Genomic DNA, 14,513 nt, shown 5'->3' with positions numbered 1-14,513 from the left:
TACTGTCAAACCATCATTTTTTTAATCATATTGATCATAGAGTTGCTGTGGATTAATTTCCAATAACAATATGAATCGTGTTTCATTTTACCTAAGCAAAAAGTCTAAAAGAAGAGTACTCGCGCAACATCTTTAACATGATGTTCAAAATAAACATTTGTCCACTCGGGGTGCAATGATTATTCGATATGGTCGACAAAAAAATGTGTCGTCGACAATTAAATTTGTCGACAATAACAATGAAAAATTTCCGGGCGTGAGTGGGTTTGTGACGCCACATGCAAAAACATCGCCAGTTAAAACATGTTAAGTGTGAGACAATTTCCTCCTATTCTTGTTAAAGACATGAATACATTGCTTATTTTGCACAGCGGACCGTGTTTTTTCTGGCAGTGCATCTGTGATACACGAGCATTTAAAGCGGAGGCATGATGTCGGACATCTCAAGAGAGGATGCGGTCTCAACTCAGTAAAAGTGTTAGCTTGTATCTTACTCGCTAGCTAACAAATGTAAGTGAGACGTGTGTGAAAAATAACTTCAACTATCATTTTAGCCAACGCCAGCCATCTAAAATTTGTCTACATCACTTCAAGTACTTTTTAAAGCAGCGTAAATTTGCAGTGCAATATAAAAAGGCAGAATCCCAAACACTAACGCACACACACCACACACAAACAGCCTTTAGGCACCAATGCGATTGTATCATAAGATTAAACATACAAACTATTAGATTGCTAAAACGTTAAGAATTAATCAATGACACAATTCTATACATTGAGTCTATTAGAGTTCTAAACCTGCCAGGAGTTAATCAATAGTCAAAATACCAGTGTGCAGCTTTTAAAACACCATCCATCCATCATCCACCCATCTTCTCCTGCTTATCCGAGTTCGGGTCGCGGGGGCAACAGCCTAAGCAGAGGAGCCAAGATTTCCCTCTCCCCAGCTACTTCCTCCAGCTCCTCCAGAGGGATCCTGAGGCGTTCCCAGGCCAGCCGCGATACATAGTTCACCTATCGTATCCTGTGTCTTCCCCGTGGCCTCCTAATGGTCAGACATGCCCTAAACACCACTTCAGGGAGGCATTCGGGGCCGGACCACCTCAGCTTGCTCCTCTCGATGTGGAGGAGCAGCGGCTTTACTCTGAGCTCCTCCTGAATGACAGAGCTTCTCACCAGATCTGTAATAAAGTGTCCCATCACCCGACGGAGGAAACCCATCTCGACCGCTTACACCCGTGATATTGTCCTTTCGGTCATAACCCAAAGCTCATGACCATAGGTGAGGGTAGGAACGTAGATTGATCTGTAAATTGATAGCTTTGCCTTCTGGCTCAGCTCCTTCATCACCACGACGGATTGATAAAGTGTTCGCATCACTGCAGATGCCGCACCGGACACTGCTTGGCTTGATGGTACCTGTCCGCTGCTTACGGAGTCCCACAAGCCAAAAGGACCCGATAGGATTACTTCATCAGCTTGACAGGACCCTCAGCACTACCAGCGGGGTCTGGGATTACTGCCACGACAGGCTCCAACCACCTTGCAGCCAAATCTCGGATCGGCCGCCTCGACAATAGAGACACGCAACATGGTCCACTCGGACTCAATGTCCAACGTCTCCCTCGTGACATGTTCAACGTTCTTCCGGAGGTAGAAATTGAAACTCTCTCTGACAGGAGACTCTGCTAGACGTTCCCAGCCGACCCTCAAAAAGCGTTTGGGCCTGCCAGGTCTGACCGGCATCCTCCCCCACCAAGAGGTGGTGATCAGTACAAAAATCTGCCCCTCTCTTCACCCGAGTGGCCAAAACATGGGACTGCAAATCTGATGACAACCACAAAGTTGATTATTGAATTGCGGCCTAGGGTGTTCTGGTGCCAAGTGCACATATGGATACCCTAATGTTTGAACATAGTGTTCGTTATGGATAATCTGTGACCAGCACAAAAGTCTAATAACAAAACACCACTGCGGTTTAGACCTGGGTTGCCATTTCTCCCAATCACGCCTCTCAAGGTTTCACTGTTGTTGCCAATGTGAGCGTTGAAGTCCCCTAGCAGAATAAGGGAATTACCTGGGGGAGCACTCTCCAGTACTCCCTCTAGTGCAGACCTGGGCATTCTGCGGCCCGCGGGCCGCATCCGGCCCTTTGTGCGTCCCTGTCCGGCCCGCGTGAGGCCAATTATAAATTACAAAATAAATTTTAAAAAGTATCTATGTCGAGTGTGCAATACAACGGTGCTGCTTTTGTTTTGAAAATCGTTATTTGTATTACTTCCGTGTGGACGTATGCGTGTGCGTGATTGTGAGTGAATGTGAACAGCTGCAATCATTAATTACAAAATAAAGTTGAAAAAACATCTATGTCGTGCGCGCAATACAACTGTGCTGCTTTTATTTTGAAAATTATTATTTATGGGCGTGTGTCAGTGTGTAACCTGCGAGTGAAGGTGCACATGCAGCGACAAGTGATGCACGGTTTACACCCGAGACGCTAAAAAGAGAAAAGTTGATGAAGAATGGCGTGTTTCCAACAAGACATGGACTGCCATGCAACGTTCCCTCTAAGGTGCGTGCCTGCGCAATTGCGCACTGCTCAAGCGTCTGCTGCGCGCAGCAAATATATGCCGCGCACCAAATCAAATCCCATCTGAATTCTAAACAAAATAAACATATTTATTCTATGTAATTTTGCAATGCAACTTTGAGTGACAGTGACAACAAGCGGCCCTAACGGTGTTCGTCAACACCGTTCAATTATTGTAACGTCTATCGAGATGCTTCGAGGCCAGGAATTATATCGATCATTTTATTGAGCAAAACTGTTTATATTCGGCCATAACCACACCAAAAACATAAGTAAAACACTTCTATCTCGAAAAACTAGTCATTTTCTGCCGTACAAACCAGGCCAAAACCAACTTGTCATCTGTCACCAACACGCATAGCACTAAACCACTGGTGCGTTTATGGCCACACAAAAAGTCGGACAACTCAAACATCACACAAAGTTACACTATGACTCCTCAGTCATACGTGTGCTTATTTTACTGTCATTTATTATTAATGTTAATTTATTTATATTAGTCATGGAATGCTGTTACATACACTATGTTGAAGTATTACTATTATTATTAATTATTATTATTATTTATCTTACGGTATATATCAAAAATAATATTGAGCAAAATTTAATTGAAATATTGTCGATGTGGCCCTCCAGCAGTGCTCGGGTTGCTCATGCGGCCCCCGGTAAAAATTAATTGCCCACCCCTGCTCTAGTGAATACAAAAAAGGCGGGTACTCTGAACCGCTGTTTGGGGCGTAAGCACAAACAACAGTCAGAGCCCGTGCCCCCACCATGAGGTGCAGGGAAGCTACCCTCGCGTCTAGTGGGTAAAACTCCAACATACAGGCTCTGAGCCGCGGGGTAGAAAGTATTGCCAACCCTCCCCGTCGCCTCTCACTGCTTGTAAGGCTAGAGTGGAAGAGAGTCCAGCCCCACTCAAAAGACCTTGTTCCGGAGGCCTTGCTGTGCATAAAAATGAGTCTGAGTAGATCCAGCCGGAACTCCTTTTCTTCGCGCACCAGCTAAGGCTCCTTTCTCATCAGCAACATGACGCTCCACGTCCCAAGAGCGGCAAATGCTTGATTGATAAGGTTGATGCATTATTCTATATCGAATAAAAGCAGGCATAGTGTCTGTGTCAGTGAGTCTACCTTTAGGTTTGGCTTTGTTTTTCCTTTCTCTTCGCCGTTTGTCTCTGGCGGAAAACGAAGGCAGAAGCGAAGTTGAGTTTCCATCCTGCAGCAACAAACAAACACAGCCATAACTAACAACCCATTTTATTAGTGCAACAATTTAGACTGGCTTACCTTTTCCTCTCCATTATCAAAGGCTTCATCTTCCTGTGTGTCTTCATTCAACAACTGGCTTTCAGGGTCAATGCACCTGCTTGTGTTAGTTTGTTTCCTCTGAGGCATATTGCTCGGTTAAACTGTTACTTTGCAAAAAACAAACACAGATAAACAGAAACTTGACAACACTTCTCAACTAAAAAAATATTGCAGCATTTAGGTGTCACTGTCATTCCTGACTAACAAGTGAATAATAGGGATGTACCGGTATTGAAAATACTGCGGCATCACAATCATCAAAATAATTCCGTAATGTTTGACGGTATAAAATGAAAACTTCGTCCGCATAGTTTTTTTCTGGCACTTTTGAAATGGCCGGTCTGAAAAGTAAACTACATCTCCCAACATTCCCTGCATAGCGCAAGCGTGCGAGGTCTGTTTGGGAATTCGGAAAGGATTTTTTTGCCTGACATTTACTGAAATTTTTAACACAGTCCATCCATAATTTCTTGAGTTATGTTGCCAACAGACAGACAAAGCGTGGTGAAAATACAACCTCTTTGGTCTGCGTACTGCACACCTCCGTCTAGAGCGTTTCCAAGACAACACACAAGCAAGTAAAAAGTTGTGATGTTTTGACCCACATTTTTATTTCCATTAACATTGAACCAACCCATGGTTTAAATAGACTTGTTATCCATGTTTAAAGTAGGAAATGCGCTGGACAGAAAAAAATAATAAAGAAGTTTGGTGAAACTACACTGCAGGGAAGTGGGAACACAAGTAATATGAGAAACTACTTGATAAACCATCACCCGGAAAATATATTTGATTCCAGCGAGGCCAAGCATTAATTTATGAGGTATTTATATTATTAACTATTAAATTGTCAGGTAACTTTTCTGAGAAACAGCATTTTTCAAAGTGATATAAAATTATGTTCTCACCGATGTTGTCCACCACTACGATGAGATCATTATTCATGAGTTTGTTATGTCTCGTCTCGATTAATTTAACATATTATTTTCGGGTCTCTCTATGTCTAGTGCTAGACTTTTTTTTTTTTTATACAAGAACAAGAACGTTTGATCATAGTACGCCCATACTGGCTCAACTGCACTGGCCTACTGTGTACTTAAGATGTAACTTTAAGGTTTTACTACTTACGTATAAAATACTAAACGGTCTAGCTCCATCCTATCTTGCTGATTGTATTGTACCATATGTCCCGGCCAGAAATCTGCGTTCTAAGAACTCTGGCTTATTCCCAGTGATTCCCAGGGCCCAAAAAAAAGTATGCGGGCTATAGAGCGTTTTCTATTTGGGCTCCAGTATGATGTGGGATCTGAGCCGAGGATGTTGTTGTGGCTTGTGCAGCCCTTTGAAATGCTTGTGATCAAGGGCTGTATAAATAAACTTTGATTGATTGCTTTGAGAGATACATATACATATATATATATATATATATATATATATATATATATATATATATATATATATATATATATATATATATATATATATATATATATATATATATATATATATATATATATTATATATATATATATATATATATATATATATATATATATATATATATATATATATATATATATATATACTACCGTTCAAAAGTTTGGGGTCACGTTGAAATGTCCTTATTTTTGAAGGAAAAGCACTGTACTTTTCAATGAAGATAACTTTAAACTAGTCTTAACTTTAAAGAAATACACTCTATACATTGCTAATGTGGTAAATGACTATTCTAGCTGCAAATGTCTGGTTTTTGGTGCAATATCTACATAGGTGTATAGAGGCCCATTTCCAGCAACTATCACTCCAGTGTTCTAATGGTACAATGTGTTTGCTCATTGGCTCAGAAGGCTAATTGATGATTAGAAAACCCTTGTGCAATCATGTTCACACATCTGAAAACAGTTTAGCTTGTTACAGAAGCTACAAAACTGACCTTCCTTTGAGCAGATTGAGTTTCTGGAGCATCACATTCGTGGGGTCAATTAAACGCTCAAAATGGCCAGAAAAAGAGAACTTTCATCTGAAACTTGACAGTCTATTCTTGTTCTTAGAAATGAAGGCTATTCCACAAAATTGTTTGGGTGACCCCAAACTTTTGAACGGTAGTGTTTATATATATATATATATATATATATATATATATATATATATATATATATATATATATATATATATATACAAACATAAACATATATATACATAAACGTATACACACACATATATACACATATATTTACATATATACACATATATTTACATATATATATATATATATATATATATATATATATATATATATATATATATATATATATATATATATATATATATATATATATATATATATATATATATATATATATATATATATGTGTGTGTATTGTTGTAGTAGTAAATGTGATTAGAATATCTGAGAATTATGTTTAGTGTTCAATTTAGGGCTGCAACAACAAATCGATTAAATCGATTATAAAAATAGTTGGCGATTAATTTAGTCATCGATTTGTTGGATCTATGCTATGCGCATGCGCAGAGGCAATTTTTTATATTATTTATAAACTGCAACATGTACAAACAGCTGAGAAACAATAATCAAAATAAGTATGGTGCCAGTATGCTGGTTTTTTTCTATAAAATACTGGAAAAGATATAAGTTTAGTTTGTCTCTTTTATCCGATTATTAATCGAAGTAATAATCGGCAGATTAATCGATTATCAAATTAGTCGTTAGTTGCAGCCCTAGTTCAATTACACTAAAACGTGTGTTCATTCTAAAACCTTTCTGCCACTTCATTTTACAAACTATGGCATTTTAAGTCTGTATTTGAGGGGGGTTGACATAGACAACAATAATATCGTACCGTGGCCATATTGTACCATGAGCTTTTGTTACAATAACATCTCTAGAAAGAACTGGTCATTGTGTCCATAACCAACCGATCTGAAAATAAAAAATATCAGCACCAAATATAAAAAAAAAAAACATTTAGTCGTCAGTATAAATTGACTGTGAACCGAGTTAGGAGGTGACTAAAAAGAAACGACAGTAATGTATGTTAAGTAGCACACACACGCTGTGACAGAACATGAGAACAACATACTTGAAGGACGTCAACAGTACGACGACAACTATTTGGGAACGTAAATCCTTACCAACTGTTGACAAGCGGCACCATACAGCCCGATGGCCATTTAGTACAAGGCTTTTGTACTAGTATAGTAGTATATAGCTCCACTGGGTTAACGCGCATATCAAAAACAAGGACATATTTAACATGGGAGAGCTACTAAAAGCATGCTATAGTAGCAGTATCACGAGTAAGGCTGGGCGCATAACAAGACAGCAGCAGCGGCTACCTGCACATGAAGTTGACCAAGCTACAAACAACAAGCAACAAACTTACATCAAAATGGAGTTTACCTTGATGTCCTGCTATTCTTGCCATCAAAGTGCAACACACAAAGGGACTTGCGCACCTTTAGTAACAAGGCTAATTGGCGGTACACACTCGGCAAGTACTAGACACGGGAATTGTGCCCTACCTAAATCCACACCATTACACCAGGAAGGAACAAGCGCTGTTAACTGAAGTTAATTGAGCCGAAAATCACTCACGGCGGAGTTTTTGCCTCACTTTCGCGGCGCCATGTTTGTTTCGCTCTGCGTGGTCACGTGACGACAACGTCAGCGCGCCTATGTGACGACGCCTTCAAAGACAGTCGGAGAAAACAACTCTCCGTCTGGGAATCGAAGTCCCATGTCCAAAGTGGGAACATTAGAGAGTGGGGTAGGTTGTAGCACGGCTTGGTTGTCACGCTCATTAATGTTTTGCCACTTGAAGGCACCGTCTTTCAAACTGAAGTAAGGAAATACAGTTATCCCCAACGTTCCCTCAAAGGCAGTGGTCCCCAAACTACGGGCCGGATCCGTCCCCCAGCATCCAAAATCCGGCCTACGGGAAGTCCCAAGTTAAAAAAAAAAGGGTTTTAATTTAATTTAATTTTATTTTATTTTTTTTAATATTTTATCTTTCCTTTCTAATCCATTTTATACCGCTTGTCACTCTCGGTGTCTCCTAGCATAGGCAAATCATATTGTCTAAAAATTAATTTTCCCATCGATAACGTGACAATGTTAAATGTTGATGAACATCAATGTTAATTGATGTTAAATGACAAAACGGATTAACTCGCTGGAATATAAAGTCAATGTATATACTGTATGTATATATATATATATATATATATATATATATATATATATATATATATATATATATATATATATATATATATATATATATATATATATATATATATATATATATATGTGTGTGTATATATATATATATATATATATATATATATATATATATATATATATATATATATATATATATATATATATATATATATATATATATATATGTGTGTGTGTGTGTGTATATATATGTATAATAGGGCTGCAACTAACGATTAATTTGATAATCGATTAATCTGTCGATTATTACTTCGAATAATCGATTAATAATCGGATAAAAGAGACAAACTACATTGCTATCCTTTCCAGTATTTTATTGGGGAAAAAAACCAGCATACTGGCACCATACTTATTTTGATTATTGTTTCTCAGCTGTTTGTACATGTTGCAGTTTATAAATAAAGGTTTATATATATATATATAAAAAAAAAAAATACATTTAACAATAAAAAATTAAAAATAAATTAATAGATAAATAAATTGCCTCTGCGCATCCAACGAATCGATTACTAAATTAATCACCAACTATTTTTATAATCGATTTTAATCGATTTAATCGATTAGTTGTTGCAGCACTAATATATATATACAGCCCGGCCCCCGGCAAATTTTTTTTAACCCAATGCGGCCCCCGAGTCAAAAAGTTTGGGGACCCCCGCTCAAAGGCAGTCCTTCTCAAGTAGAGGGGCGGACCCAGGCGGGCGATGCGATGCCGGTAGGGGACGGGGGAGGGAAATAACACATGACAATTCCATCCAGCCATCCATTTTCTACCGCATTCTGTATTATTATGCAATGCAACCGTGAATGACAGCCAGGTAACAACAAGCGGCCACAACAGATAAGTTGTGTGAAGTGAAATTAATTGATATACTTTTCTCGAGAGCAGGGGCCGGTAACATTTTTGGCTGAGAGAGCCATGAAAGCCAAATATTTTTTTAAATGTATTTCCGTGAGAGCCATATAATGTTGTTTTTTTAAACACTGAATACAACTAAATGCGTACATTTTTAAGTAAGACCACACATTTTGAGTATAATAAGTTTCTTATTCTTTTTAATAACATTGTATTCTAAAGATAACCAATAATAAAATAAAATCCTTCTTACCATTATAGCGACTTCTTGAAGGTAGAAAATGGATGGATGGATTAAAATGCATGAGAATGTTTTATATTTTGAACGTTATTTTTAACACTGTGATTACCAGCTGAATTCTTCATTACTTATTGTGTTAAGCAATGTCAGCTAAGATTTATCTGAGAGCCAGATGCAGTCATCAAAAGAGCCACATCTGGCTCGAGAGCCATAGGTTCCCTACCCCTGCTCTAGTGACTCAAAGCGCTTTACATAGTGAAATCCACACGTTTAAGCTACATTTAAACCAGTGTGGGTGGCACTGGGAGCAGGTAGTTAAAGTGTCTTGCCCAAGAACACAGTGGAAGTGAATAGGATGGTGCAAGTGGGGATCGAACCTGGAACCCTCAAGTTGCTGGCATGTCCACTCCATCAACAGAGCCACACGTCCCCCCAGATTAAACAATGTTTGTCAACACTGTTCAATTATCGTAACCCCAGCAGGCACATGACATTAAAACAATGTTGAGAACTTGTTGAATTAGGTCCTGACGTTGAGCAACTCAAACCTAAAATCGGAAATACACATGCTTTTTGATAATGTTTAATAAATGTTGGATTCTGACGTTGATTGAATTTTACAATACAAGTACAGAGCTCAATCCTTGAAAAATAAAATGTTTTTGTTATTCTTATTGTAAGTGGGCCAAATCTCCTATGTTAAAAAATAATCTCATGGAAATGTATTGTCATTTGATTATAATAATAAGACATTTATTTAAAATTGTTAAAAAAAAAAATTAAAAAAAATAAAATAAAATGTTAATTTCCCCTTGGGGATTATTAAAGTATTTCTGATTCTGATTCTGATTTAAATACAGGTTATGCATGTATGGCAACAGTGTGCACACCCGGGAGTTTTTGCCTTTGCTCAGGCATGCACCACATCGGTTTTTTTTTTTGGCAACAAGCTGCCACTTCAGTGGCACCATTTCTAGATACAGCTAGAGTAAAACCCGATGAAAACAAAACAAAACAAAACAAAAGGTAATAAATGATACATATTGCGCACTTATAATTGCACCATAGACAAACAACAAAACAAAATACAATTTCAACACCCACGTACACCGCGTGGGCCTCTGCAGTACTCCACGTCATCGTCTGCTGGGGTGGGGAGCAACACAGCCAGAGACAGGAACAGACCCAACAAACTGACCAAGAGAGCTGACGTCGTCCAAGGAAGCACACTAGCTCTCCACCAATGTCCAGTCCACACGGATGTGCAGGGAGACCAAAGTGTTCGACACATGCTCCTTTAGGGAAGCTCGTTCATCCCGATGCGCAACGCTAGCTCCGCAGCCCCGTCTCTTTCTCAGCATCTCCTCCGGTCTCTCCATGTGGTCTCCATTGCGACAAAGAACCAGCAGCTGCTCCCCAATGCAAACATGGCCATGGCCAAAAGGCTTACCTGAGGCAAATCCAAAAGTTCAACAAAAAAGCACCAAAACGCAGCGCAGGAGTCCCAAAAGTGCCACCCTTTGTTTCGCAGTCTCAAACAGGCCCAAACCAAAAGGCAAAAAACACATGAACACATGAGGGAAACATTAACAACACAAAACGAGGATACAGAAGATCACAAAGCTCCTGCAACTAGTAGCCACTACAGCAAAAAACAACAAGAACAAAAACAAAATTGGACCAGACTCATATCACGATGTTGACTTTAAAAGTCTTCTATAAGTGTTGTAATGAAGACAACACATGATGTAAGTGTCTATATTATCTATCTTAGCCTACTATCAACATGACTTTGTGTCGCAGGCTGATGCAAATCTTCATTGACAGAAATGTAATATTTATTCTACACATTTTTACAATATTGGAAAACGTATGCTTCTCAGAGGGTGAGATAACTCCTGGAAATTACTGACTTAGAATGGTCAAAAGTATAGATGTGTGTGTGTCCAAGTTAAAGGAAACTGCAGGCTGTCATCCTCTAATGGATTTAGCACTCGTCACAAGTCAATAACATCAACGAAGCTCACCTTTGTGCATTGACGCAAAGCATAACACATTTGGTGGACAAAATAAGACAAAGGAGTGGCATAAAACATGTCGTGGACAAAATAAGACAAAGGAGTGGCATAAAACATGTCTTTCTGTGGCAGCGTCGGAGATAGTTGTACATGTAAACAAACTACGGTAAGTTCAAGGACCGCCAAAATTAGTTAGACAAAACGGCGTTTGCCAAATACTCCCATCAGTGAAGCATGTTTAATAGAAACAATGCGATTTCTAACATTTAGGTGTGATGTTTGTCCTCCTACAGAAACCATATTAAAACCAAAAAAATGTTTTCCCTCATCTTTTTACATTTTCATACATTTTAGAAAAACCTCCAAGGAGCCAATATGGCAGCACTAAAGAGCCGCTTGTGGCCCGAGAGCCGCAGGTTGCTGACCCCCGGTCTAAATGTTGCAAACAGCCCCTTTAAATTATTGCAGTAATGTCGTTCTCTAGATTGAAAGCCGGCCAAAGGATAGAGGACTATGTTGTGTTTTTCATGTCAATTCTTAAAACACTCATTTTAGACAATGGATTTATACCTAAAACATATGTGACCCTGAAAAAGTATGAAGGGGAACGCTAACGTTTAGATTGATTTTAGCTACCCAAGTAATTGTTAGTTGATGGAGTTGATTGTCACAATGTGTCAGTGTCTTTGTTATTTACTTCTTTGTCACAATAAATTGAACAACCACAGGGATTTTTTCAATTTTTCATGTCAGCACTTTAATCTTCAATTGAATATAGAAATTACTATAAATGTTTTGATTATGTTTAGTATAATAATATGAATTGTACTTGTATTTCTTTTTTTGTTTAAGTGTTTCTAAATAAAAGGTATTATCAGTAATTTACACAAGAGTACAAAGTGTGACAACCAACACCGTTCTTCCCTATTCAAAATGAAGGCATGCAGTAAGTATGCACGTAAGAAGTTCATTATGTATCATGAGCTTGCACTGATTTGGTCTTCTCTAGCTCCTTTAAAAACCTCTACTGTGCTGTTTTAACTCTGAATTACCATAAACAAATATAAAAAAATCCCCTTAAAATGAGGGCTGATGATAAAAATGGAACCAGAAGCGTTTGTTGAACATGTATAATATTGTTTTGGATGCCATTACAACTCAAAGAAGCAAAGATTCCTGAAGCACAGTCTACTTTATTATGCAGGTGGTGATGGTGTTAATCCTCATGTTTTTATTGTTTCCTACAGGATAATTAAACGATTAAACATAAAACACATGCTAACAACCTTTTTAAGGGAAGCCATTTTTTAAAATATGTTCTTACATTTACAATTGAAAAAAAACATGTTACCACATTGTCACCTCTCATAAGAGGACGAAGGCCAAAAGCTAGAGAACGAGCAACTCTTGAGGTAAAAATAAGAGGCTTCACAGCAGCAGAACTGAAGCATGCAAGGTGCAACGAGAAACTGCATAGAGATCAAATTATTTTCCTCAGAAATGCACTGACATCAATTATTCAGCTGCGGACACAGGCTGATTAAGAAAACAAAAAACAATGTTTACGTTCTGATTTCCTCGGGAAAATAACCACAACTTTTAAAACCTCACCAAGAGTCGGCTCGAAAAAGAAGTTGACCCCATTTTGCTCAGTGAGAGAAGATTAAAAGCAGCTTTGCCACCACATTTAAGTGCAAAGATACATCAGGATGACATCAACCGGTGGCAACAAATCTTGTGTTGCCTCACATTAAAAGTGTGTTTTGGCCAAAAAGGCTGCAGTCAAACACACCAAAAAGACGACAGTTAATGTTATGTACATTCTGTGCTTGATTGAGACAAAGTAGGCCTCCATACCAACAGGGAGCAGACAAAGGAAGACTAAACAGTGATATAGTAAGCAGTTAGCTGACAAAAAGTTGTAACAATATTTTTTTCATATTTAATAGTATTAATCCTATGTAAATGTATTTTAATATAATTATTTATTGAATATAATTATACCAATTAGAGTACAGCATTCTTGACATTCCAAGTATTTTTAACATACATTTACTCAAATATATATATATATATGTGTCTTAGATTATCCAAAAAAATAGTGCTCGATACCGTGGTAGAGCGCAATATATGTATGTGTGGAAAAACTATCACAAGACTACTTTATCTCTACAGGCCTGTTTCATGAGGGGTTCCCTCAATCATCACATTTCATACTGTACATATACATTCACTGTACAAACACACACATACACATTCTATACATATACATTCACTGTACAAACACACATATACACATACTGTACATATACATTCACTGTACAAGCACGCATATACACGTACTGTACATATACAAGTACATATGCACACATACACTCATGCACATAATCAAGTTTCATCAAACATATATTAACGTTGTTGCCCTAGAGTAAACTGGGTATAACACATGGCACACTGACAAAGCTTAACCTATTGTTACTTTTCTGCATTCTTTCGTATCTCAAGTTATCATTACGTATATGTATTGTTGCATTTGAACAATTGTATTGTTGATAATAAAGGTAAAGTATTGGTATTGTTTATTATCAATAGCACTATTTCTATTGGTATTCATATTGCTCCATTTTTAGTGTAATAATGCTCATTGTCATTTCTGTATTATATTTTATTTTCGCTAACTGCTTATTTGCTATTACTTTTACCATCATATTTGTACATGTCGTATTTGCTGATGTTGCTCTGTTGTTGTGTTTGTTGTTTTTGTCTCTGTCTAATCCCTCTTGTCCCCACAATTCCCCCCCGTCTTCCTTTTTTTCTCTTTCTATCCCCTCCTGCTCCGGCCCGGCTGCACCAAATGATAATATAAATACATTTAATAAAGTCAAAATACAAATAAGGCAACAAGAGAAGTATCCTACACTTCTCTTTTGTAAAGTAAATCTGAACAGCCGATATGGGCATCTACAATATGATTTGCCTGAGAAGCTGGGCAGGACATTATAAAAAAAAAAAAAAAAAAAACCCCAAAAAAACCCCTTCAGATTTCTGATCTCCTGATGATTGAGGGAACCCCTCATGAAACAGGACTGTAGAGATGAAGTAGTCTTGTGATTTTTTTCCCACACATACACATTATATATATATATATATATATATATATATATATATATATATATATATATATATATATATATATATATATATATATATATATATATATATATATATATATATATA

General features: G+C 37.6%; 1 protein-coding gene across 7 annotated transcripts in view; it reads right to left on the bottom strand.

The window, feature by feature from the left end:
- Positions 1–7,650, bottom strand: part of uimc1 (ubiquitin interaction motif containing 1) — a 28,305-nt gene extending 20,655 nt beyond the window's left edge. The window contains exons 1-3 of one of the 7 annotated variants that reach the window (XM_062048845.1): positions 7,517–7,650; positions 3,880–4,001; positions 3,724–3,808 (exon numbers count right to left, since the gene is read on the bottom strand). In XM_062048845.1, coding sequence (XP_061904829.1) covers positions 3,724–3,808; positions 3,880–3,987 — 193 coding nt within the window. In that variant the 5' untranslated portion in view covers positions 3,988–4,001; positions 7,517–7,650. Of the gene's footprint in view, positions 1–3,723; positions 3,809–3,879; positions 4,008–7,304 lie in introns of all 7 variants that reach the window. The other 6 variants (XM_062048847.1, XM_062048843.1, XM_062048844.1 and 3 more) reach the window with 6 other exon arrangements.
- Between the last annotated feature and the right edge of the window lie 6,863 nt (positions 7,651–14,513).

This window comes from Entelurus aequoreus, linkage group LG05 (genome assembly GCF_033978785.1).
Source record: "Entelurus aequoreus isolate RoL-2023_Sb linkage group LG05, RoL_Eaeq_v1.1, whole genome shotgun sequence".
Taxonomy (NCBI): domain Eukaryota; kingdom Metazoa; phylum Chordata; class Actinopteri; order Syngnathiformes; family Syngnathidae; genus Entelurus; species Entelurus aequoreus.
This window is presented reverse-complemented; position numbering and strand designations above follow the sequence as displayed.